This window comes from Scyliorhinus torazame, chromosome 21, assembly GCF_047496885.1.
Source record: "Scyliorhinus torazame isolate Kashiwa2021f chromosome 21, sScyTor2.1, whole genome shotgun sequence".
In the NCBI taxonomy this organism is placed as follows: Eukaryota; Metazoa; Chordata; class Chondrichthyes; order Carcharhiniformes; family Scyliorhinidae; genus Scyliorhinus; species Scyliorhinus torazame.
The window spans coordinates 63,916,488-63,943,628 of record NC_092727.1 but is presented as its reverse complement, the minus strand read 5'-3'; the positions used below and the strand labels follow the sequence as shown (position 1 = coordinate 63,943,628).

At 46.2% G+C, this 27,141-nt stretch overlaps 1 protein-coding gene across 3 annotated transcripts in view; it reads left to right on the top strand.

The window, feature by feature from the left end:
* The window catches only part of cdc27 (cell division cycle 27), a 241,920-nt gene that overhangs the window by 102,718 nt on the left and 112,061 nt on the right, over positions 1 to 27,141 (top strand). For all 3 annotated transcript variants that reach the window (XM_072486884.1, XM_072486887.1, XM_072486886.1), the window contains 4 exons: positions 1,964 to 2,078; positions 2,255 to 2,370; positions 10,401 to 10,509; positions 21,900 to 22,107. In XM_072486884.1, coding sequence (XP_072342985.1) covers positions 1,964 to 2,078; positions 2,255 to 2,370; positions 10,401 to 10,509; positions 21,900 to 22,107 — 548 coding nt within the window. The remainder of the gene's footprint in view (positions 1 to 1,963; positions 2,079 to 2,254; positions 2,371 to 10,400; positions 10,510 to 21,899; positions 22,108 to 27,141) is intronic.

The window sequence follows — 27,141 nt, the reverse complement described above, 5'->3', positions numbered from 1 at the left end:
TGGGTGTTCATTCCTGTTGCCCTACGCTAGATGTCTTGGTTTTTAGTGGTTATTGGCTTCTGATATAGTGTGCAAGTTTTGTGACAGCCATGTACCTCTTTAGCCGGAGGAACTCGGTTATCTTATTCTCTATAGGACCTCTACTGGTAATAATCTTTATTACTGTCGCAAGTAGGCTTACATTGACACTGCAATGAAGTTACTGTGAAAATCCCCTAGTCGCCACACTTCGGTCGGTGCCTTTTCGGGTACACTGAGTTAGAATTCAGAGTGTCCAATTCAGCTCACAGCACGTCTTTTGGGACTTGTGGGAGGAAACCGGAGGAAACCCACGCAGACATGGGGAGAACGTGCCGACTCCACACAGACACTGACCCAAGCCGGGAATCGAACCTGGGACTCTGGCGCTGTGAAGCAACAGTGCTAACCACTGCGAAGAATCTCCAACTGTCTCATTTGCTTGAATAGTGGGGCTTCTGTAGTAGAATAATGCAGGATTTTGCTGTGATAGTGGTGGATCTTATTGCATGGAGCTTAATTTCAATGCAACAGTGAGTGGGGCATGTTGTAGTAATATCACAGCATTAACTGTATACCTTTGGGAGTTTTCAATGCACTGGACTCATGAGACCCAACCAAGCTGTCAACTCTGTTGCCTCAAAGTGCCCCTTCCCTTTTTTCTTCTTTACTGAACCTATTTACCTTTTTCCTCATCGCCATATCCCTTGATCTTTTCTCAACATGCATCCTGTTGACCCTGGATCCTTTCTTTTTTTCTGCTTCATTCACCTTTCCTGGAAACCTGTTCCCTAACTCTCACATGCATGCAAAATGGGAATCAAAAAATCAATTGGCTTGTCCAGCCTGTCCCATTCAGGCATGATGAAATTTACCTTTGGAAAATTCTCCACGGAATCCAATCAAAGTAGCTGCAGGAGACCGCAGTGTCTGTAGTCACCAGCCCTTACCTTCCACTGGTAGAAACTCATATAGCTCCTTTATCAAGATTTGAGTGAATTTTTGTTCTGTGCCTTGAAATGTATTTCAGAATCATAAAATCCCAATGATGCAGAAGGAGGCCATTCGACCCATCGAATCTGCACCGACCCTCTGAAAGAGCACCCGATCCAGACCCACTCCCCTGCCCTGTCCCCGTAACCCCACCTAACCGTTGGACACTAAGGGGCAATTTAGCATGGCCAATCCCACCTAACATTTGTTGCAGTGCTGCCACCGAGTTTTTCACTGTTCAGCTCACATAGTTCTCTGCCCTTCAGCATATACAGGTTTCAATTGTAGCATAGTTCCTATTAAATGTCTAACACCTTGGTTCGACTTATTGAAGAAGTGCAACACTTTCACCGCAAAGATTTGCCTTGATCGTAATTTTGAATACTTCTGTTGCCTTTTAATTGAGTCATCATTCAGTTTATTAGTCTTTCCTCAATTTAAATTCCTTTGAGCACTCTTCTCCACTGCTAGTTGTACAATATTTTGAGCAGTAATATTTCACTAATTAGATGGCTAGAACAGGATTAGCAACTTGCGCAGCAACAGTAAATCTTGTATTTGCCAGTTTTGCCATCCAAGCATTAAACACTTTTTTAATTGATATTTTGGAAGAAAACCTGCTCTATTTGCTTATTCTTGATTCTCATTATCAATCTCAATATCCTGAGTAGTCTGGGCCCTATGTTACATTACGGATCAGTTTGATACGCTATGCACAACCTAAGCAAAAAAGGTGAATGGCGCAGTAGTTTTTATCCAACCATTTATGCAACATATTCAGCTAAATGGAGGGAGGGGTGTAAACCCATCATGCCTGTAAACAGTTGCTGGATATGGTACAGGAGAAGGTTAACCTTCTAATCTGGTATGTTGGCTGTTGCAGTTTGGGATGGATTTAGATGTAAAACCTGTGTACAATTAAATGAAATGACTGTACTTGATTGCTTTTCAGTTTTGGAGTCTTGCCTCTGGATACTCCAAGCCTAGGTGATGGTTCCTTTTTGCCAAACTACACAAATTCTTCATCTGTAATTGATTCATCCTCAACAGGAGGCCCCACAAAGAAGGTAAAATTATATTAAAAACATGTTTGGTTGTGATGGGGAAGGAATTTGAAGAGCTCACAAGATCAGGCCTTGTGCATTTGAAGTTGAGTATGCTACAAGGGAGCCTTATATTGACGAATATAATTGATAATGAATTCTATCTTTTTTTCTGTTGCTGTCTCCTTCCAAACCTACAGTCTGTAGCACGAATAACTCAAGGTGGAACCAAGGCAGTCTTTACGCAAAGCGGAAACAGCCGAGACGTAACTCCAACTCCACTGACTCAGACACAGACCTCAGGCCCACAGACCAGGTAGGAGTCCAGCAACATTGACGTCTTGTCAAGGCAGGAAATGGCTTTGAGGTGTAAGTCACCCATGATCTAATAGAATGATGTAAGAGGCTTATGGGGCTAAATAGTCTCTGACTGCCCCAATGTAAGACCATGCATTGTCGATTTACAAAGTGTAACAGTTACAGAAGTGGAAAAGCTGGGCCACGCAAATATATGTTCTGGCTTTAAATCATTCCAGCACTTCACAGTAACTTCATTGCAGTGTTCATGTAAGCCTACTTGTGACCCTAATTTTAAAAAATCGTTACTTGAGCAAGGCATGTAATTACCTTGTGTGGTATTCAAGTCCATTGTCATTGGATTCCGATCTTAGCCAAACCTTGGCAAACTGACATTGAAGAGGACAGAAATTTTGTGTAAGATGAGAAAATCCTGGACATCTCCTTCAGTACTTTGAATGGGATGCCATTATTAAACAGAGGTTTTCGTCGTTAACCACTGCAAGCAATTTATGTAAATTTTAAAAAAAAACAGATCACCTATGTGTATTGCAGCTAATGTTCCCCTGAAGTGTGGTCCGCACACAACTTGAATGTCTAACCTTGGATCATGAACCCAAATCTAACTTGCGGTTACCATGCTGTTGTGTGGCTCAGTCAATGTTGGAAGGAAGTGTTGATTTACTGTGCTCAATCTGTAAGATTAATTATCCAATCTGTCATACCAATGGAGTGTGTGACCTTTAGTTGGTGCTGGCCTTTCTGGACGATTTGGCTTCAGGCTGATTTCAGGACCAGAGCTACTGAATGAAAAGCACTCCCAGGTTTCAGCACTGGCAATCGGATACTCTATGGGTTCACCTGAAGCTGAATCTCTGCTGGACTCTGTCATAATATCCACTCATGTATATAATGAGATGCAGACAGGCAGTGATTGACACACAGGATAACCAATGAACACACATGACACACAACAACCAATCACCAGACAGGACACTTCCACTATAAAACACACAAGGCATTAAGACTCTCCTTCTCACAGGATACAGCTACAGAGATAGTTAGAGTGCACAAGGCCGTGAGCACCGTCTCCATTTAACAGAGAGCTAGTCGGGTCAAGCCAGTCAGAGGTTATCAGGTTAGATTAATAGAGTGTCAACTCACAGCAGATTATGTACAGCAACCAGCAGGTTCAATAAAACAGTGTTGGACCATCTCCTGTGTCATAGATTTCATAGAATTTACAGTGCAGAAGGAGGCCATTCGGCCCATCAAGTCTGCACCGGCTCTTGGAAAGAGCACCCTACCCAAGGTCCACACCTCCACCCTATCCCCATAACCCAGTAACTCCACCCAACACTAAGGGCAATTTTGGACACTAAGGGCAATTTATCATGGCCAATCCACCTAACCTGCACATCTTTGGACTGTGAGAGGAAACCGGAGCACCCGGAGGAAACCCACGCACACACTGGGAGGAAGTGCAGACTCCGCACAGACAGTGACCCAAGCCGGAATCGAACCTGGGACCCTGGAGCTGTGAAACAATTGTGCTATCCACAATGCTACCGTGCGACCCACAGTAGCCTGTTTCTCACTGCATCCAGTTGCAGTCAATGTTAAACCAACTCAGATAACACATCATGGTACCAGGGAACTATTAACTCTAATGAACCTACCTCGAGTGAATCTGCAATGACCAGCAAGCAACCATCCAGCGGCATGGAAAAGATCCAGCCCCCTCCGCAGCTCCGGATCTCCGGCAACCTCGGCGCCAACTGGAAGGTCTTCAAACAGAAGTTCCTCCTGTATATCGAGGCCTCCGACCTCGAGGCAGCATCGGATGCCAGGAAGATCGCGCTGTTCCTGTCGACTGCGGGGGATCACGCTATCCACATATAACTCGCTCACGTTTGCCGATGGCGAAGACAAGACGAAGTTAAAGACAGTTCTGCTGAAAACTGACAGCCACTGCGACATTGAGGTGAATGAGAGCTTTGATCGTACATATCCAACAGAGGCTTCAGGTAAGGATGAACCTTTACAGTTCTTCTTGACCCATATCCGCATCCTAGCGCAGTCATGTAATTATGACTCGACGGCTGATTCCATGATCCGGAAGCAGATCGTTTTCGGGGTCCAGTCCGACTCCCTGCAGGAGCAGCTACTCAAAAATCAAACAGTTGACCCTCTCCGTCGCCATCGAAACGTGTGTTGTCCATGAGCATGCCAAAAATCGTTACTCCCGCATCAGGGCGGCAGAAGCTGCAAAACTGGCCTCCCACGAGGCAGAAAGGGTGCAGGCCATTGCAAAAATGCAAGGCCTGAGCATCGAGGAGAGTGGCCGTTTTGCGTGCTTTTCCCAGGTCCCTATGCATGCGCGCCACGACCGGGAGGACGATGAGGCCGAAGACCCTACTGCGCATGTGCGAATGTCGGCAGACCGCACTGTGCATGCGCGACAGCGCACAGAACGCGCTGACATCAGAGTCATGACGTTTCCAAATTGTGGCTCCGCCCATTTAAAGCGGCAATGTCCAGCCAAAGGCAGGCGATGTCTACAGTGTGGAAAGCCTGGGCATTATGCGGCTCTCTGCAGGTCCGCTCCACTGAGCAACAGCCAGCGGTCCCAGCTGCAGCGCAGACGTGTCCGCTGCATACAACAAGGCATGCAGGGTTCTGATCCCGAAAGCCCAACGGACCCCTGTGCTGACTGCCTCGAGTCTCCATATCCAGTGGGCATCATCACCACATGCGAGATGGTCTCCACCGCGCCTGCAAACCGCCTTTCAATCCTGAGTGTGGATCCTGACGACGAGTGGTGTGCTGTCATCACGGTCAACCAGTGTCGCATCAGATTCAAATTGGACATTGGCGCGTCTGCGAATCTCATAGCACAGTCAGACCTCGACAGCATCCGAAAACAACCTCGCATTCTTCCACCAGCCTGCCAGCTCCTTGACTACAATGGCAATGCCATAGCTGCCAGTGCCAGCCTCCCCGAACAGGCGCCGGAATGTGCCGACATGGGGCTTTTCACAGTAACTTCATTTGAATTCTACTTGTGACAATAAGCGATTTTCATTTCATTTCATTTCAGTGGATCGTGTCAGCTAGGTGTATCTCACAAGGTGACGTTAAGATTCGAGATCGTCTGGCCTGACAAGGCAACCCTGCTCGGTGCTCGCTCATGCAAACTCCTAAATCTAGTCCAGCGAGTCCATGCCATGTCTTCTGCACCTGCGACTGCCTCGCCCAATGCGAACCTGCAGGCTGAGATAGATGACATTCTCACGCAATACCACAATGTGTTTGATGGGATGGGCATGCTCCCATATCGCTACAAGACACTACTTAAGCCGAATGCCACCCCAGTCATCCATGCACCACGCCGGGTGCCGGCTCCTCAAGGATCGTCTGAAAACGCAGCTGCGAGAGCTCCAAAACCAGGGCATCATTTCAAAGGTCACGGAACCAACAGACTGGGTCAGCTCCATGGTCTGCATCAAGAAGCCCTCTGATGAACTCCGCATTTGCATCGATCCCAAAGACCAGAGTCGCAACATCATGCGAGAGCACTACCAGATCCTGCAGCGCGAAGAATTAACCTGTGAGATGGCTCATGCCAAATTCTTCACCAAGCTGGACGCCTCACGTGGTTTCTGGCAGATACAGCTGGACGAGTCCAGTAGGAAGCTGTGCACGTTTAACACTCCGTTCGGCAGGTATTGCTACAACCGCATGCCTTTCGGTATCATTTCAGCTTCCGAAGTCTTTCATCGAATAATGGAGCAAATGATGGAGGGCATCGAGGGGGTGCGAGTCTATGTGGACGACGTGATCATCTGGTCCACGACGCCCGAGGATCACATCGCTCACCTCAGACAGGTTTTCCAGAGGATCCACAAAAATGTCCTCCAGCTCAACAGGGCCAAATGCTCATTTGGTCGGTCCGCTCTCAAGTTTCTGGGTGACCACATTTCCCAGCAGGGTGTGCAACCTGATGCTGACAAGGTACTGGCAATCAATGCCATGAAGACCCCAGAGGACAAAAAGGCGGTCCTACATTTCCTTGGGATGGTAAATTTTCTCGGAAAATTCATTCCTAACATGGCATCCCACACCACAGCCCTCCGGTATCTCGTAAAAAAAGTCCACAGTGTTCCAGTGGCTCCCCGCACATCAAGCGGTGTGGCTTGAGCTGAAGGCGAAGCTCACCACAGCCCCAGTACTGACATTCTTTGACCCGACCAAGAATACCACTATATCCACAGACGCAAGCCAGGACGGCATTGGTGTGGAGCTCCTCCAGAGAGACGACTCTTCGTCCTGAGCTCCAGTGGCATATGCATCCAGGGCTATGATTCCGACCGAACAACGGAATGCCCAGATCGAAAAGCGTGCTTGGGTCTCCTGACCGGAATAGTCAAGTTTCATGACTACGTATACGGTCTGCCAAAGTTCACGATGGAAACAGACCACAGGCCTTTAGTCCACAGTTCAGAAGGATTTAAATGATATGACACCTTGGCTGCAGCAAATTCTTCTTCATCTCCGCCGATATGACTTTGAACTCGTCTACACACCGGGTAAGGAGCGGATCATCGCGGATGCCCCATCTCGATCCATCACCACGCCATGTGAACAGGGCGACTTCATTCACCACATTGAGGCACAGGTACAGTTGTGTGCCAGCAACCTCCCAGCGACTGATGAACGAGTTGTCCAAATACGCGAAGAAAGTGCTAAAGATCCTCTACTGCAGCGTGTGATGCAACACCGTGCCCATTGCTGGCGAAAGGGGCAGTGCCCCCAGTTCTTCAAGGTTAAGGACGGATCCTTCTTAAACAGGATAGAATCGTCATTCCCCAAAGCATGCAAACCATGGTGCTCAGACAGATCCATGAGGGCCACCTTGGGGTTAAGAAATGTCGACGCAGAGCTCGGCAGGCAGTTTACTGGCCTGGCATCAGCCAGGACATTGCCAACATGGTTCCCAACTGCACAACATGCCAGAAATTCCAACCATCCCAGCCCAAGGAAACACTGCAACAGCACGAGATTGTGACCTCTCTGTGGTCCAAGGTGGGGATAGACCTTTTTCACGCAAATGGGCGTGATTACGTGCGTTTAGTCGACTATTTCTCCAGCTACCCAGAAGTGGTGACACTGTCGGACCTCCTGTCCAAGTCAGTCGTCAAAGCCTGCAAAGAGACGTTTGCCAGGCACGGGATGCCACTCACAGTAATGAGTGACAACGGTCCATGTTTCTACAGCCAAGAGTGGTCCGACTTTGCACGAGCCGATCACTCCGGCATGTCACATCCAGTCCCCATTACCCGCTATCAAACTGGAAGGACGAGAAGGGGGTCCATATTGTCAAGCGGCTGCTGTGCAAGGCTGCAGACTCAGCCTCTGATTTTAATCTGGCGCTGTTGGCATACAGGGCAACCCCTCTGTTGACTGGTTTGTCTCCGGCGCAGCTGCTCATGAACTGCAACCTGCGGACGATTGTTCCAGCCCTCCATGTTCCAAACCTTGACCACCTCATGGTGCTGCAGAAAGTGCAGCGATCCAGGGACCAGCAGAAGATCACGTATGATGCTCATCCCACTGATTTGCCTGCGCTGGCTCCAGAAGATGTTGTTCGCGTCCAGTTGCCTGAGGGAGGCTGGTCAGCCCCAGCTGTTGTCGTCAGACAGGCGGCCCCCAAGGTCGTTCGTTGTTCAAATGGCTGATGGCTCCATTCTACGGCGCAACAGGAGGGGGCTGCGCAAAGTTGCCTGCCCACCACCTGACCGCATTTCTCCGCGTGTCATCATGCCGCCTCAGGACATCTCTCACCACGTGGCCACCGTCTGGCAGCAATCCCGCCTGTCCACGAGGCCACCGACCTGGCAGCAATCCCACCTGTCCAGGTGCCGGCGTCCCCCCCCTCCACCTCTGAGGCGATCGACAAGAATTCGTCGCCCACCACAAAGACTGAATCTGTAGACTTGAATCCTGTAAATTTTGTTCAGTTTGCTCTATCTGCACGGCGGACACCTTCCCATGTACATATGTTCATTCACTCACCACTTATACATAGTCATACATGTATATACAGCCACATTCCCAAAATTATTTCAAAAAGGGGAGATGTCATAATATCCTCTCATGTATATAATGAGATGCAGACAGGCAGTGATTGACACACAGGATAACCAATGAACACACATGACACAGAACAACCAATCACCAGACAGGACACTTCCACTATATAAAACACAAGGTATTAAAACTCTCCTTCTCACAGGATACAGCTACAGAGATAGTTAGAGTGCACAAGGCCGTGAGCACCGTCTCCATTTAACAGAGAGCTAGTCGGGTCAAGCCAGTCAGAGGTTATCAGGTTAGATTAATAGAGTGTCAACTCACAGCAGATTATGTACAGCAACCAGCAGGTTCAATAAAACAGTGTTGGACCATCTCCTGTGTCGGAAGCCTGTTTCTAGTCTCACCGCATCCAGTTGCAGTCAATGTTAAACCAACTCGGATAACACATCAGCCTCCAGTGGTCTCATCCTGCTCTTCTCCTTTTCCCCCTGCCCCCCATCTCCTCCTTCTTAGGTGCTGCTTGCATCTGGACACACCATCACTCTCCCAGCTGTTTGGACTTGTGTTCTCCAATCACCAATTCTGTCTCTCCCATGCTTACAGTTAATCCAATCATAGCACTTTCCCTGTGCTTTCTCCAGCCCGTCGTGCTTTGCAGTTGGGATTTAATGCTTACTCCTGTCCCAGTTTGAGCTAAAAACTGAAAATGTTGGAATAAAAATAGGAAATGCCATTTCAGAGTTCGCTATTATGAGCAGTCTGTTTATTTCAAGGCATGGTAGCACAAGTGGCTAGCACTGTGGCTTCACAGCGCCAGTGCCCCAGGTTCGATTCCCCACTGGGTCACTGTCTGCGTGGGTTTCCTCTGGGTGCTCCGGTTTCCTCCCACAGTCCAAAGACGTGCAGGTTAGGTGGATTGGCCATACTAAATTGCCCTTGGAGTCCAAAAAGGTTAGATGGGGTTATTGGGTTACGGGGATAGGATGGAAGTGAGGGCTTAAGTGTGTCGGTGCAGATGGGGCGAATGGCCTCCTTGTGCACTATGTTCTATGGTACATTCCAGATTGTCACGAACCCAATGGATATGGTCAGATAAATGCACGCTGCCTAGTCTGGAGTGAAAATGATGAATTATTTCACGTCAGTGACCTTCGCAAATCCAGGTTTATGATCCGGATTGAGTAATTCATCACGTCGTGTGGAGCATGGCAAATCAGCACTTCGTTTTAGCTTCGTTTTATGATCCGGATTGAGTAATTCATTACGTCGTGTGGAGCATGGCAAATCAACACTTTGTTTTAGCATTGACTAAGCTACACATAACAGCCTGGAAACTACAGGTTAAATGAAGCTGCTTGGGTTTATGACGTTCAAGCTGTGTAAAACCTCCTCCCGGAGGTTGGTGTTTATGCCAGGGAAAGGAATGAAACATCCAAGTGTGAAGAGGAGCAGAATGGGACAGAGCAGAGAAGGGTAGAATGGGACATGTTAGGCATGGGAGAGTTGGAAAGGAACATGCAGAAGTAAATGTCGACTGGAACATTGGGGTGGGGGAGGGATGGTGCGTTGTGGTGAACAGAGTTAATAGATCTAGTGGGGGAAGGGCAACGTTTCTTCTCTGATGTGTAGCGTTATGGAATGTACCACACGTTCAAATAAACTGGCTGTTTACACTATTGACAGTTTAATGACATAAAATGTATGCTGCTTATGGGTGAGAAGTGCTGCTCAAGAGTTTGAAGCTTGCCCAGTTAAAAAAAAAAGTTACAAACTTCTATAATACCCAAACTGTGTCCGTCTGCTGTCGACGATAGAGCATGCGTCGAACTTTGGGGCTAGTCCAAATTTGTACAGATGTTATCTTTAGCATGAGATTTGACCTTAGCTGAAATACTGAAGAGCTGTGAAGATTGCCAGACTTAACCGTGCTTTCTCTTTCCTGATCTTGTTCAGTGCAGCACAGGTACTATTTCCAACCAGCACAGTCCCCACCAATGCACCTGGCAATGCACCACCCCGGAGAAGTTCCAGACTCTTTACAAGCGCCAGTTCGACTACAAAGGTAACCGGCGCTAATACCTTCAGATTGTGCGAGCTATTGCACAGGTTCCTCTTGGCAGTGTCCTGGCATATTGTCCTAATACCCTTTCTGATTTAAAAGCAAAAATGAAGGTAGTGCAGATGCTGAAAATCTGAAATAGAAACATCAACTACTCCAAAATACTTAGCTCATGGGGCAGCATCTGGGGACAGTTTTATGTCTTTTTCACACAGACTGGGTCTTGGGCACCACTTATGGCCATGCATTCTATTTTCTCATTTTCTTGTGTGTGTAAATAAGTACAAGCTGTGCCAGTTGCAACACTGACATCTACATGGCAATGTGGAAAATTGCCTAGGTATGTCCTGTACACTCAAAGCAGGCCAAATCCAACCCGGACAATTACTGCTCTCTCCGTCTCCCCTCAATCATCAGTAAAATGATGGCAGGGGTCATCAACAGTGCTATCAAGTGGCACTTGGCATTAACCTGCTCATTGACGCTCAGTTTGGATTCCGCCAAGGTGACTCCGCTCCTGACCTCATTACAGCGTTAATTCAAGCATGGACAAAAGAGCTAAAGTCAGACACTGAAGCAGTGCAAATGAAAAGGCAACAAGAACTGGTCAATATCCAGGCTTGGGTGGCAAGTGACATTTGTGCCACACAAGTGCGAGTAAATGACCATCTCCAATAAGAGTGAATCAAACCATCCCCATGACATTCAATGGCATTAGCGTTACTGAGCCCACCACAATCAACATTCTGAGGTTACCATTGACCAGAAACTGAACTGGACTAGCCATATAAATACCCTGGCTACAGGAGCAGGTAAGAAGCTAGGAATCCTGCAGCGAATAACTCACTGACTCTCAAAGCCTGTCCTCCACCTACAAGGCGCAAGTCGGGTATGTGATGAAATACTCGCCGCTTGCCTGGATGAGTACAACTCCCAACAACAAATCAAGAAGCTCTACTCCATTCAGAACAAAGCAGCCCGCTTGATTGGCACCCCTTCCACAAACATTCAATCCCTCCACCACCGACTCACGGTAGCAGCAGTGTGTAACATCTATAAGATGCACTGCAAGACCTCACTAAGGCTCCTGAGGCAGCACCTGCAACCACTACCATCTCAAAGGACAAGAGCAGCAGATTCCTAGGGCCTTCATCAGCTGTAAGTTCCCCTCCAAACCAGTCACCATTGTGTCTTTTAAGTATGGGTGAACTTGCGGCATGGGTTGGTACCTGGGACTTCGATGTTGTGGCCATTTTGGAGACATGGATAGAGCAGGGACAGGAATGGTTGTTGCAGTTTCCGGGATTTAGATATTTCAGTAAGCTCAGGGAAGGTGGTAAAAGAGGGGGAGAGTTGACATTGTTAGTCAAGGACAGTATTACGGTGGCAGAAAGGACGTTTGATGAGGACTCGTCTACTGAGGTAGTATGGGCTGAGGTTAGAAACAGGAAAGAGAGGTCACCCTGTTAGGGGTTTTCTATAGGCCTCCGAAAAGTTCCAGAGATGTAGAGGAAAGGATTGCAAAGATGATTCTGGATAGGAGCGAAAGCAACAGGGTAGTTGTTATGGGGGACTTTAACTTTCCAAATATTGACTGGAAACGCTATAATTCGAGTACTTTAGATCGGTCCGTTTTTGTCCAATGTGTGCAGGAGGGTTTCCTGACACAGTATGTAATTAGGCCAACGAGAGGCGAGGCCATTTTGGATTTGGTACTGGGACAGGTGTTAGATTTGGAGGTAGGTGAGCACTTTGGTGATAGTGACCACAATTCGATTACGTTTACTTTAGTGATGGAAAGGGATAGGTATATACCGCAGGGCAAGAGTTATATCTGGGGGAAAGGCAATTGTGATGCGATGAGGCAAGACTTAGGATGCATCGGATGGAGAGGAAAACTGCAGGGGATGGGCACAATGGAAATGTGGAGCTTGTTCAAGGAACAGCTACTGCGTGTCCTTGATAAGTATGTACCTGTCAGGACGGGAGGAAGTGGTCGAGCAAGGGAACCGTGGTTTACAAAAGCAGTCGAAACACTTGTCAAGTGGAAGAAGGAGGCTTATGTAAAGATGAGACATGGAGGTTCAGTTAGGGCGCTCGAGAGTTACAAGTTAGCTAGGAAGGACCTAAAGAGAGAGCTAAGAGGAGCCAGGAGGGGACATGAGAAGTCTTTGGCAGGTAGGATCAAGAATAACCCGAAAGCTTTCTATAGATATGTCAGGAATAAAAGAATGATTAGGTTAAGAGTAGGGCCAGTCAAGGACAGTAGCGGGAAGCTGTGCGTGGAGTCCGAGGAGATAGGAGAAGTGCTAAATGAATATTTTTCATCAGTATTCACACAGGAAAAAGATAATGTTGTCGAGGAGAATACTGAGATTCAGGCTACTAGACTAGAAGGGCTTGAGGTTCATAAGGAGGAGGTGTTAGCAATTCTGGAAAGTGTGAAAATAGATAAGTCCCCTGGGCCGGATGGGATTTATCCTAGGATTCTCTGGGAAGCTAGGGAGGAGATTGCTGAGCCTTTGGCTTTGATCTTTAAGTCATCTTTGTCTACAGGAATAGTGCCAGAAGACTGGAGGATAGCAAATGTTGTCCCCTTGTTCCAGAAGGGGAGTAGAGGTAACCCCGGTAACTATAGACCAGTGAGCCTTACTTCTGTTGTGGGAAAAATCTTGGAAAGGTTTATAAGAGATGGGATGTATAATCATCTGGAAAGGAATAATTTGATTAGAGATAGTCAACACGGTTTTGTGAAAGGTAGGTTGTGCCTCACAAACCTTATTGAGTTCTTTGAGAAGGTGACCAAACAGGTGGATGAGGGTAAAGCAGTTTATATGGTGTATATGGATTTCACTAAAGCGTTTGATAACGTTTCCCACGGTAGGCTACTGCAGAAAATACGGAGGCATGGGATTCAGGGTGATTTAGCAGTTTGGATCATAAATTGGCTAGCTGGAAGAAGATAAAGGGTGGTGGTTGATGGGAAATGTTCAGACTGGAGTCCAGTTACTAGTGGTGTACCACAAGGATCTGTTTTGGGGCCACTGCTGTTTGTCATTTTTTTAAATGACCTGGAGGAGGGCGTAGAAGGATGGGTGAGTAAATTTGCAGATGCCACTAAAGTCGGTGGAGTTGTGGACAGTGTGGAAGAATGTTACAAGTTACAGGGACATAGATAAGCTGCAGCGCTGGGCTGAGAGGTGGCAAATGGAGTTTAATGCAGAAAAGTGTGAGGTGATTCATTTTGGAAGGAATAGCAGGAAGACAGAGTACTGGGCTAATGGTAAGATTCTTGGCAGTATGGATGAGCAGAGAGATCTCGGTGTCCATGTACATAGATCCCTGAAAGTTGCCACCCAGGTTGAGAGGGTTGTTAAGAAGGTGTACGGTGTGTTCGCTTTTATTGGTAGAGGGATTGAGTTTAGGAGCCATGAGGTCATGTTGCAGCTATACAACACTCTGGTGCGGCCGCATTTGGAGAATTGCGTGCAATTCTGGTCGCCGCATTATAGGAAGGATGTGGAAGCATTGGAAAGGGTGCAGAGGAGATTTACCAGGATGTTGCCTGGTATGGAGGGAAGATCTTATGAGGAAAGGCTGAGGGATTTGAGGCTGTTTTCGTTGGAGAGAAGGTTAAGAGGTGACTTAATTGAGGCATACAAGATGATCAGAGGATTGGATAGGGTGGACAGTGAGAGCCTTTTTCCTCAGATGGTGATGTCTAGCACGAGGGGACATAGCTTTAAATTGAGGGGAGATAGATATAGGGCAGATGTCAGAGGTAGGTTCTTTACTCAGAGAGTAGTAAGGGCGTGGAATGCCCTGCCTGCAACAGTAGTGGACTCGCCAACACTAAGGGCATTCAAATGGTCATTGGATAGATATATGGACGATAAGGGAATAGTGTAGATGGGCTTTAGAATGGTTTCACAGGTCGGCGCAACATCGAGGGCCGAAGGGCCTGTACTGCGCTGTAATGTTCTATGTTCTATATCGCCGTTCCATCGATGTCACTGTCAGAATCCTGGAACTCCGTCCCTAACAGAAATGCGGGTATACATACGCCACATGGACTGCAGTGGTTCAAGAAGGCAGCTCCCCATCACCTTCTCGAGAGCAATTGGGGATGGGCAACAGATGCTGGCCGAGCCAGCAAAGCCCACATCCCGTAAAAAAATTAATTTAAAAAAAATCCTAAGTCTTTAACACATGTTACCAATTCATCAACCAGTGGCAACAATCTTAAATTTTCTTCTCAAAACGCAATGACCCTGTTAACACATTAAATGATAAAGCTTTTTAATGCCTTTATTAACTAATATCTAAATATAGGCTGTCAAAAAAGGTATTCCAGTGGACCGTTCCAATATCCTTTCCATGGTTGTAATATTCTTACTAACATGAGGTGTCCAAAACTGAAAACAGTCTGCCAGCTGTGTCTTTTCTATTGTTTTGTACAACTTCAGAGCAAAAGTAAGTCATTTGTCTCTTTGAACCTGCTACTCCATTCGGTAAAATCATAGCTGATCTGATTGATGGTCTCAACTCGACTTTCCTGTCTATCAAAGATGTGAATTTACACAGCTGAATTGGACCGTGACCCAGCCTGCACTGCTCTCTGGAAGAGAATTCCACACAATAACGACCCTTTGAGTGAAAAAGATTTTCCTAATTTCTATTTTAAAATGAAGACTTTATTTTTAAACTGTCCCCTAATTTTCATCTCCCCCACGAGAGGACACATTTTCCTGTTATCCACCTTATCAAGTCCCCTCAGGATCTTACATGTGACAATAAAATCACCTCTCTTCCAAACTCTAATGGGTATAGGCCCAACCTGTTAACCCTTTCTTGATCAGATAATCCCTTCATTCCAGGAATTCAGTGCCAATATTCAGAACATCTTTATGTAGAACCCGTAACTTAGTGGACTTTTTCGATCTGTATCTGTCTGCATCTCCAGATTTTCTGTTGCACTCCTAGATTTTCTGTTCCTGAGTTCTGTCAAGGTTACTATTGTTAGTTCATCCACGTTTATTGCTATTGAGTGATGTGGTCGTTTTGCACAGCATTAAAGTGAAACAACTGAATCTGAAATTGTCTGCCTGGTTTGCCACCATTTTCAAAACTGGGCGCATGCTCGCCTATCCCCAGTGTATTGAAGTTTGCGTGTCCCGAATCTCCCTCTCAACTGTCTCGCAAATCTTCCCCATAGTGGATTCTGTAACCCAGGGTGTAAAGATTGACTCGATTTATTTGTTTCGAATCATTTTGGCCTGTCTGAGATTTGCTTCATTTTGCATCAAAGTAATGTTTTTCATCACCTTGCTTGTGTATAGTTAGCAGCAATCTCTTAGATTACAGGTTGAGCAGTCCTTATCCGAAAGGCACAGTGTGTGTATCGGATTTTGGAATCTTGTAATATAATTTTTGAGGGGGTCAAATGACCTGTGCATGTGTGGCGCGTTGGGACCTGCACATTGCCCGGGAACCTTCCAAGTATCTCGTGATGTCACATCGGTGCTCGGGGGGGGGGAAGAAAATTGAATTTTGGACTGGGGTGCTCAACCTGTGTTAACTATTCCTATGCTGAACCTTTTATGCTCTCAACTTTTCTGACTCCCTTACTCTTGAAGACACTGGGAAAATTTCTTGGTTTAATGTTTCCTATCTGCAGCTATCCTTTTTCACCTCTTTTACTTGTGACTATCCTTGACACGTTTCTGCATGTTCCTGTGTTTTCTGAATTGTCACGCTGAATTGACAAACCCTTTAGGGTTTGTAAAGTTAATTTTGCCTCTTAATTCCATGACATTTTTTTGTTATCCATTTAAGTGAATTGAGAGTGGCACATTGGTTAGCACTGCTGCCTCAAAGCTCCAGGGACCCGGGTTCAATTCCAGCCTTGGGTGATTGTCTGTGTGGAGTTTGCACATTCTCCCCGTGTCTGCATGGCTTTCCTCCAGGTACTCTGGTTTCCTCCCAAAGTCGAAAGATATGCGGGTTAGGTGGATTGGTCATGATAAACAAAATTGCCCCTTAGTGTCCAGGGATGTGCAGGTTTGGTGGGGTTACGGGGATAGGGCAGGGAAGTGGGTCTAGGTAGGGTGCTCTATGATTTTATTAATCTGCACCTATAGGCCGAATGTCCACCTCCTGCACTGTAGAGATTCTATGGTTTTATTAATCTGTACCTATATATTTATTCTGCAAGGTGAGCATAATGGGCTGTAAGCTCCCCAATGTCGTACTGTGGGGTACCCGAAGATGAATACCTGTCTGAGGCTCCCAGGCAAGATTTGCATGGCAATTGCCCAGACAGAGTGAACTTCTGGGTCAATGCCCTGAAGTGAGAACCATCTGAAAATATGATGTAAATCGCAAACTCTGTATGGTTCTGCTGGGTTATCCAGAAAACACAGATCCACATCGACCCCTTTATCTCCAGGGGGTACCCTTCACCCCTCCAAACTGTCTGGTTCCCAGAGGCATCTCTTTTTCTTTCTACTCCTCCCGACGTGCTGCATCTCCTCTCTTTCCCCCCCACCCCCCCCCCCCCCCCCAAAATCCCCAAGCGCACCTCTTCCACACCTGTCCTCAACCCCATTTCTCAGGCATGTCTCCTCCTCCTCCAACCCCACTTTCCAGACTCATCTCCTTCCAGTACCCCCAGGCACACCTTTCTTTCCCCACCTCCAAAGCCTTGAGACCACCCCGCCTCGGGCCTGCAGTGACTGCCTACAGCTTCCCGATTGCCACCCCAGCCCAGGATTCCAGGCTCTTGTCCTTGCCCGACCAGGCCTAATTGTGACCCCACCCACCATCTGAAGTACAGCATTCCCCCCCCCCCCCCCCCAAAATACTACATGCTTAGCTTACACACTTTTCCCAGGCCCGCCATAGACCTTTAAACTTTACTGAACCTTGGGGGGGAAAAAGGGGTGTGGCTTACTTGTTCTTTATGGAGTTGCAGTCAATGCTGGAGTCCGCGCGGGGTGGGAGAGGGCTGCACTGCCTTGATCTTGCCCAGCCTGAGTCGGAAGGTCAGGCGAGATAGGATTTTGGATAAATTACTGGAATTAGAGTTGCAATCTGATGCTGTTTACCTGAGAAGGTTCCGGCCGACTTGTTTTCTTTGGCTTGTTTGAAAATATGCCACAGCCCTCTGATCAATTTCATTGCTGTGGCTCTATAGCCTTGGCATTTCTGAATCCCAGATCATGTTGAATTTAATTATGGTCTAATCACTGACTCGGGTTGATTTAGCTCTGTTGGCTGGATGACTGGTTCCTGAGCCACCAGTCAGCTCTTTCTCAGAAGGAGAGAGCAGTGTCTGGTCTTAGGGGACCATGGCGACTTTCAATCACTGAGTCCAAAGGATTACCTGGTTTCTGGATGATTAGCCATTGCTGGGCCCTTTCATCTAAAAGACTGAACTAATCCAAAGAATGAGAGTTCAAATCCCAACATTGGCGCTTTCAAATTATTGATTTCCGAATAAATAAATCTGAAAATAATTTGGTAATAAGAGTAACTGAAGTTATCGAATTATCGTATCATTTGAAATTGAAGTACTGCAGATGGTGGAAATCTGAAATAAAACCAAAGTGCTGAAACTATTCAGCACGTTGTGCAGAGACCGAGTCTTTTTTGTGAGGGCCACAAAGAATCCAGCACGAGTTCTAAGGATACAAAGAAATAACATTTATTTACAATAACATATATATATACACAACAGCAGCAACTTTGCTTGCTGCTTACTGCTTCCTGCTGGTTCCAAACTGGCCAGCTTTATTTATACAGGGAGTCTGCTAATGATTTCTCCGCCCCCCTCATTGGGGGAGCTCATACTCCCACAGGATTGTGGGATTGTCATTAGTCCCCAGCCAATGGTAAGCAGGCAGGTTATAACAGTCTTATTTGTCTCAAGATTAACTCTGCTTTTCTCTCCACAGGTGCTGTCCGGCCTGTTGGAAGTTTTCCAGCACTTTGTTTCCATTATGGTTAAAAACTAAAATTTTAGAAAGAAACCTGACCAATGTGGTTGACTCTGGTCTTCTGAAGAGGCGGAGTAGAGGACTTCCGGTGACGGCGGGCGGGAGGCAGCCGCGCGTTGGAGGGCTCCCGTTCGGGAACGGCATTGTCGGGGAGTAACGCCCGGTCCTAGGGCCAGCGACGGCGGTAAAAGTCGGAAGACAGTGCACCGAGAAGAAGGATGTCAAAAAACAGCCAAAAAAAAGCGGCTGAAAGTCCGTTGGGGAGTGGAAAGGTCACCGCGGGGTCAGCAAAGAAAATGGAGGCTGGAGCACCAGGGGAGGCCGCAGTGCTTATGGCTGAAGAAATAACTAAGTGGATGGCTGCGGAATTCGAAAAGCAGTTGGCGCAGATTGCGAAATGCATGGAGACGGTGAGGAAGGAGATGAGGGAGGTGTTGAGTGCGCTGGTGGAGGAGGCGGTTTCCCCGGTGATGACGGCGGTGGCGAGCGCAGTGGCGGAGGTGCGAGAGCAAGGGGAGGCGCTGAAGGAAGTGGAGGAGACGTTATTGCAGCACGGTGATCAACTTGCCTCGATGGGGAAGGAGATGCGGAAGGTGATGGACACTAACAAAGATCTGCGAGGAAAAATGGAAGACCTGGAAAACCGATCCAGGCGACAGAATTTGAGGATTGTGGGGCTGCCCGAAGTAGTTGAAGGACCGAAGCCGACTGAGTATTTTGCCGCGATGCTGGCAAAACTATTGGGGGAGGGGGAGGATCCCATCCGATATGAACTGGATCGGGCTCATCGGTCGTGGAGGTCTGTACCAAAGGCGAGTGAGCCGCCAAGGGCAGTGACTCTGGGCTTCCGCAGGTACAGTGTGAAGGAGAAGGTCCTGAGCTGGGCCAAGCAGAAGCGGGTGGTGCAGTGGGCTGGAGCTGGTATACGTGTATACCAGGACTTTACGGTGGAGCTGGCGAGGAGGCAGGCTGCCTTCAACCGGGTGAAGAGGGCATTGTACATTAGCAAGGTGCAGTGCGGCATTGTACATCCAGCGAAGCTGAGGGTGACTTAGAAGCTCAGGGACTTTTATTTTGGAACGGCGGAAGCAGCGGTGGGGTTTGCGAAGGCAGAAGGACTGTGGCAGAACTGACAAATTGAGGAACGGCCATGTGCCGATGTAACCTCATGACTGTATTTTCTTCTTTTTTGTATCACTGCGCGCGGGTGTAGAGGCTAAAGGAGCCAATGTTGTATATATTTGGACAAGGGATGGGACTTTCACTCGAAATGAGGGCTCTTTGGGGTGTTGGTGGATATGTGGGGTGTGCTAAAAGGGGATCTTTGGGCTTTCCTAGGGCCGGGCAAGGGGGAAAGGGACCCGGGCGGGGGCCTCCACGCTGGCCGGTTTAAGCCGGCCAGTGAACGGGAGTGAGGTGGGGGGAGGGGCTGCGGCCATTGGAGCCCGGCAGAACAGGTTCCGAGTGGTCTAGCCGGGGTGGAAAGTTGGGGGGAAGGAACCGAGGTTGGGAGGAGGAGGCAGTGGACGGGAGGAGCTGGAGACTTGGGGGTGGGGAGCTGTGTAGATTAAGAGTGACTACGGGTAATCCCTGATTCCTTTTTGCCATTTGTTTATGTAAATTTGCAGGTTGAGGTTTGGGGGTTGGTGGGCGGATGGGATCGTTGTTATTGTGGGGATTGACATATCTTGTTGATTGTTGTTTATTGTTGATGGGTGTAAATGTGGGAGAAAATGTGAAAAAGGAGGAGAATTTAAAAAAATTTAATAAAAAAAAAAGGAAGAGGCGGAGTAAGCCTCTCTCTTATATCAGTGTGATTAGGCAAGAAATGACCATTTTGCCGATGACCTGAACATCCTGAGGACAAATGTTTGGAAAAAAATCTCATTTTTATTATTTTGTCTATAATATCTGATTTTTTAAATGTAGCTTTTTCATCAATAAATACTTGTTCTTTATTATCCTCCTCCAGTTCATATCATCTTTGTAGGTTCATGAAACTATATGCTTATTGGGATCGGTCTTACTTTGTTGCTTCAACTGATCGCTCATTTTTTTCTCTACTTGATTAATCCTCAAGTACCTTAAGAAATGTCATCCATTAACCTTTCCATCTGGCACCCACATATTTACTGCTGGTCATGGAGCTCAGCATCCGTCTGCTCAACGAGCAAAATTCTTGCTACTTTCAGCATGTATGCTTAATTCTGGATCCAGCCATTGCTATCTCTTATGCTATTCACACTTTAGTACCATGTATACCGATGTAGAAGTCGAGTTTTTGAGACCAGTCTTTTTAGGCCAAGGGGCATCGCTTGACTTATTGTCAAGTTTTTGAAGTGATGTGCTTGACTTGGGCATAAATGAAATCCAGAAAAGACTGTCACAGTGGAATTAAGTGAGAACCAACAATATTAAAAATTCATATCAGTTATCGAACACAGTTCTTTGAAAGCATTGGAACCTTTTACATTGAAATCAAACCAGTAACACCTCCAGGATTATACTTCGGGTCTGGAATTTCTGGGCTTGTCCTAAAAAACTGGAGTCAACATTTATGTGAAGTATGTGTGAAATATACGGTTAATATTCATGTGGTCAACTTGTACATGAGATCGAATTGTACTCGCATCTATATAACTGTTTCTTGCATGCTCATTCTAAGATTCACACTAAAGGCCGAGCTCACTTACTTCCTTCAGCATTTAATCTGATTGTACCCCTGTCGTACAAGGTCAACCACTCTCGCTTTGACCTCTGGTGTGATCAGCAGTGCTTTATAACAAAGGAGCTCAACATTTTTCTCTCCTTTGTGACCTGTCCTAGAACAGGCCCTAAACTTTATTTCTACAGGTGAGATTTGTGAGCCATATTTGAGGGGTGAGTAGCCAATGCAGATTCCCATTTAATTTCAGAAGCATTTATCAAAATATCTTCTCTTGGTTGGGTTGCAACCAAAATTAAAAATCCTTTCAGCCCCGTCGTGATGGGGGAGTGGAGGAAACGGCGTGTATGCCCCCCCCCCCCAATGGATGTCATCCCAGTATCGGAGTCAGGATTCCGGTCCTTATTTGCCAGGGCTGGCATGATTGGGGCTTTGTTCTTCTGAGGTGGAAGTACTATCTGTGAGCCAGTGATATCAATAGCTGCATCATCTGGTAGATCTAAAGTTCTTCCAAAGGAATCAATTTTTGCAAGCAAACTTCTTGTGATAGTTTTATTCACAAGTGTTGGTATCTGTTTGCGTCCCGATTGATTGAATTTTGCTGGGTTTATTAAACTGTTGTGAATATCATATATTTACACTTGGTTGGTGTAGAAATGCTTATGCTCATTCATCTTGAGATGTCCTTAGGCTGCCTGTATATACTGAGCTTTGTATTTGTTTTCAAACAGGAGAACAGTAAAAAGCTGAAGATGAAGTTTCCACCTAAAATTCCAAACAGGAAGCCAAAAAACAAATCTACTAAAGGAGGCATAACACAGCCAAACCTCAACGACAGCTTAGAGATCAGCAAACTAGATTCGTCAGTCATCTCTGAAGGCAAAGTCTCCTCAGTAACACCTCAAGTACAGGCCTTTAATATTCAGAAAGCAGCTGCAGGTGAGTTTCTGTCCTGAGGCATAACCTTTGAAAGAGCCTACTCAGTTTGTTCACAGAATTAAAAGCATTTGCAATGGATGTGGTGGTTACCTGTGACCCGTGTCTTATTTAGACAGTCTAGTAAGTTTTTAATAGTTTAGCTTGTGTCCATATGTGTATGACCTTCCACACGATGGATGCGGATGACCGAGGCCATTTGCTTTATCTAGAATGAGACTCAGTGGAATAAGGAGCAGAAGTAGGCAATTCAGCCCTTCGAGCCTGCTCCACAATTCAATCATATCATCGCACCATTCAATCACATCATGGGTGATCTCTTCCTGGTCATAAATCCACCTCCCTGCCTGTTCCCCATATTCCTTTTAACCCATTTTTAAAATCACAAATATATCTATCTCCCCCTTGAAACCATTTAATGACTCAGATTCCACTGCCTGCGAGAAGTAGTCCTTCCTCATCTCTGTTCTAAATCTACTGCCTCTCAACCTATGTCTGTGACCTCATTCGAGATTGAACCCTTTCTCTCAATCAGCATGTCATTTAACTTAAAATGAGTCTCAAGATTTTTCCTCTTCTGTCTTTTTTTTCTGTCCTTCTCAATCATAACATCAATTCAAACTCAATTGCACCCCACCTATCAAGGGAAAAATCCTGCATTGGCGCATTATCGAACTGAATTTTAAAGAATTTCAATATTTTTGATCCACGACCCTACTGGTAAAAGTTGCTCCGATAAGGGAAGCATGGTGGAGCAGTGGTTAGCACTGCAGCCTCACGCCGCCGAGGTCCCAGGTTTGATCCTGGGTCTGGGTCACTGTCTGTGTGGAGTTTGCACATTCTCCCTATGTTTGCGTGGGTTTAGCCCCCACATCCCAAAAGATGTGCAGGTTAGGTGGATTGGCCACACTAAATTGCCCCTTAATTGAAAAAAAAATGAATTAGCTGTTCTAAATTTTTTTTTTTTTTAAGTTGTCCCGATTGATCACTTTGTATGAATTTATTCTTGCTGTTGGTCTGAAACATTATTTGTCCCGATTGAAACCTACCTCCTTTTTCTCGTGTCTTGCTGCCATGAAGTAATAATCTTGATAGAATGCTGTCCAGTCTTATTAGAATTTTCTAGGTTTCTATGAGCCCCCCCCCCCCCCCTCATTCTTCTGAACTCCAGCGAATACAATCCTAACCTATTCAATCTCTTCTCGTACGTCAGTCCTGCCATCCCAGGTATCAGACTGGTAAACCTTCGCTGCACTCGCTCTCGAGCAAGGACATCCTTTCCGTGATAAGGAGACCAAAACTCTGCGCACTATTCCAGGTGTGGCCTCATCAAGACACTGTGTAATTGCAGCAAGGCATCCCTGCTCCTGTACTCTAATCCTCTCACTATGAAGCCAAACATACCATTTGCCTCTTTACCACGTGCTGTACCTGCATGCTTACCTTCAGTGACTGATATACAAGGACACCCAGGTAAAGTTGCACGTTCCCCTCTCCTAATTTATGGCCATTTGGACAAAAGTCTGCCTTCTCGTTTTTCCTACCAAAGCGGATAACTTCTCATTTCTCCAAATTATACTGTATCTGCCATTCATTTGCCCACTCACTCAACTTGTCCAAATCACACTGAAGCATCACTGCATCCTCTTCACAGCTCACCCTCCCACCCAACTTGGTGTCATTTGCAAATTGGAGATATTACATTTTGTTCCCTCATCTAAATCATTAATATCTATTCTGAAAGCGGTCCTAGCCCTGAACCCTGAGGAACCCCACTAGTCACTGCCTGCCAATTTGAAAGATACCCGTTAATTCCGATTCTTTGTTTCCTGTCTGCCAACCAGTTTTCTATTTATCTCCAAATACTGCCCATAATCCCATGTGTTTTAATTTTGCACACTGATCTCTTATGCAGGACTTTCTGAAACGCCTTCTGAAATTCCAAATATACCACATCCACTAGCTCCCTCTCGTCAACTCTACTAGTTTTATCCTCGGAAGAATTCCAGTAGGTTTGTCAAGCATGATTTCCCCTTGATAAATCCATGCTGACTCTGTCCAATCCAGCCATTATTTTCTAAGTGTTCTGCTATAAAATCTTTGATAATGGATTCTAGAATTTTCCCTACTAATGTCAGGCTTGTTGGTCTATAATTCCCTGTTTTCTTTCTACCTCCCTTTTAAATAGTGGAGCTACATTAGCTACCCTCCAAGAAAAACACTCCTTGACCACCATCCTCTGCTTCCTGCCACTCAAGTCAATTCTGGATCTAATTTGCCAAATTTTCCTGGATCCATTGGGCTCTTGCCTTGGCTATCAGTCTCCCATGAGGGACCTTATCTCAAAAGCCTTGCTGAAGTCAAAATAGACTATGTCAAATGTATTTTCCTAATCTACGCACCCTGGTCACCTCTTCAAAAAATTCAGTCAAGTTGGTCAGACATGATCTCCCCTCAACAAAACCATGCTGACTGTCCTTGATTAATCCGTGCCTCTCCAATTGCAGATCTCTCTAATTTTATCACAGTCCTCCCTGATTCCTATACCTACACCATTGCTCTTACGAGTGAACACCGACGTATTGATTTAGAACTCTAACTACGTCTTCTGGCTCCACGCACAAATTACCACTGTGGTTCTTAATGGGCCTTACCCTTTCCCTCGTTATATTTTTACCCTCAATGCACTTGTTTTGCTGCCAGTATCCTTTCATGTCTCCTTTTTGCCCTTTTTTAAGTTCCCTTTTGCACATTCTGTACGCCTCTTGGGCTTCTGCTGTTTTATCTGCCATTAGCCTCCCTTTTTCTCCTTATCCAATGTTGCGTTTCCCTAGATATCCAGGGTTCACTAGATTTGTTGGACCCATCTTTTTCTTGATATTGGTACTCTCACTATTTTCTTCTTAAATGTGTCCTACAGTTCTGTTACAGATTTACCCAAGTGTCTGCTCCCAGTCAACTGTGGCCAAATCATATCTGATCTTATTCAAATCTGCTTCACCCAGTTTTGAACATTGATCTCGGGCCCACCCTTGTCCTTTTTCATAACAGTCTTGAATCTAACAAAGTTATGATCACTCTGCAAAATGCTCCACCACTGATACTTCAACCACTTGCCCAGCTTTGTTACCTAAAATGAAGTCCAAGATCACTTCAAGGACCTCCTTGTGACCTGGCTCGAAAAGTTCTCCTTGTTGCATTTTGAAACTTCTGTTCCCTCTAAACCTTTTACATTATAGCTACCCCAATTAATGTTGGAGAGGTTGAAATCCCCCACTGTCACTACACTATTACTCTTACACTTCTCTCTGAAATTTGTCTACATAATCTGCTCTTCTATTTCTCTCTGATTATCTCTCGGAGGGCAGCACGGTAGCATAGTGGTTAGCACAATTGCTTCACAGCTCCAGGGTCCCAGGTTCGATTCCGGCTTGGGTCCCTGTCTGTGCGGAGTCTGCACATCCTCCCCGTGTCTGCGTGGGTTTCCTCCGGGTGCTCCGGTTTCCTCCCACAGCCCAAAGATGTGCAGGTTAGGTGGATTGGCCATGATAAATTGCCCTTAGTGTCCAAAATTGCCCTTAGTGTTGGGTGGGGTTACTGGGTTATGGGGACAGGGTGGAGGTGTTGACCTTGGTTAGGGTGCTCTTTCCAAGAGCCGGTGCAGACTCGATGGGCCGAATGGCCTCCTTCGGCACTGTTTTAAAAAATAAATAATAATAATTCTATGATTTGGGGCCCTTTTGAACACTCCCAGCAATGTGATTGCTCCTTTTTGGTTTTTAATTTCTACCCGTAGGGCTTCGGTTGAAGAGCCTCCTGAGATGCTGTCACTCCATAACTTCTGTAATTGATTCACTGATCAAAATCGTGACAACCCCCCCTCTTTTACCACCTTCCCTATCTCACCTGAAGATCCTGTATCATAGATTTATCATAGATTAATCATAGACTCTCTCCAGTGTAAGGATGGAAGTACACCCTCGCCCACCATCTTGTGTGACAGGTTCGAAAATATTCAGTGGGAGTGTGACCCTCGAGCTTGGTCGGTAACCCTACAAGACACAAGCATCCTGGGACATTGAGCTGCCAATCCTGCCCCCCCCCCCCCCCACCACTCTCAACCATGTCTCCGTGACAGCAATGACCTCATAACCCTTATGTTTTAATTTGTGTCCTTGATTCATCCGCCTTGTTCGTCGGACTCTTTGCATTAAAATTAAAAATAAATCCCATCCGATCTTGCAAAGCTCGCTTGTGACTTCGCTGGTCTGGACATTCAATGCGTTCCTGACTTACTTGATGTCTCTTCGAATTTTGGCTCTGCATCTATCTCCGCTGAACCTTTTTCTCAGGATCCTAGCTCCCTGCCAAATTAGCAAATCAAACTAATAATGTTCTTCTTTTCTCCCTTTTCCCTACCTTTCCTGAACATCGAATGTCCAAAAATATTTAGTATCTAATCCTGCCCTTTTGCTTTTGAGCCGAGTCTCTTATTTCCGCAAGAACACATTTCTCTCTGGCTATTTGCACCTGCATCTCATCAATCTTATTTACCCACACTGTGTATTAACATCCGTGGCTTTTTATCGACAGGAGAGATGGACAAACTGTACTTCTTTGCTTTCACCACCCGTTTGTTATCAGAAGGTGTTTTGAATTACTTTTTTTTAAGTATGCTGTGGCATATTTTCCCAAATCCTCAGTGTGAGATACAATTTTGCTGCGGGTTATTACTAAGTCATGTTATGATAAATTCAGAAGGTTAGTTTATTTAATGTTGAAAACGTGTGGGAGGAGTGTTGGCAACATCGCACTCCTACTTGCATGCAAAATAAGGGGTGGTGGTTTATAACTATGGGCAGTAACATTGCAAGAACCACAGAAATGAATATTAGCCCACGTCATTTCCTGAGTCAGTCCAGTGAGAGCTGGCTGAAGATGTTTTACAGCGGGGGAGGGGGGTCTTCCAGCAAAGACAGGTTTTGAGGAACAGACTGTTATTCTGCCTGGACTTTGCTTCTTGGAAGGGGGTGTGCC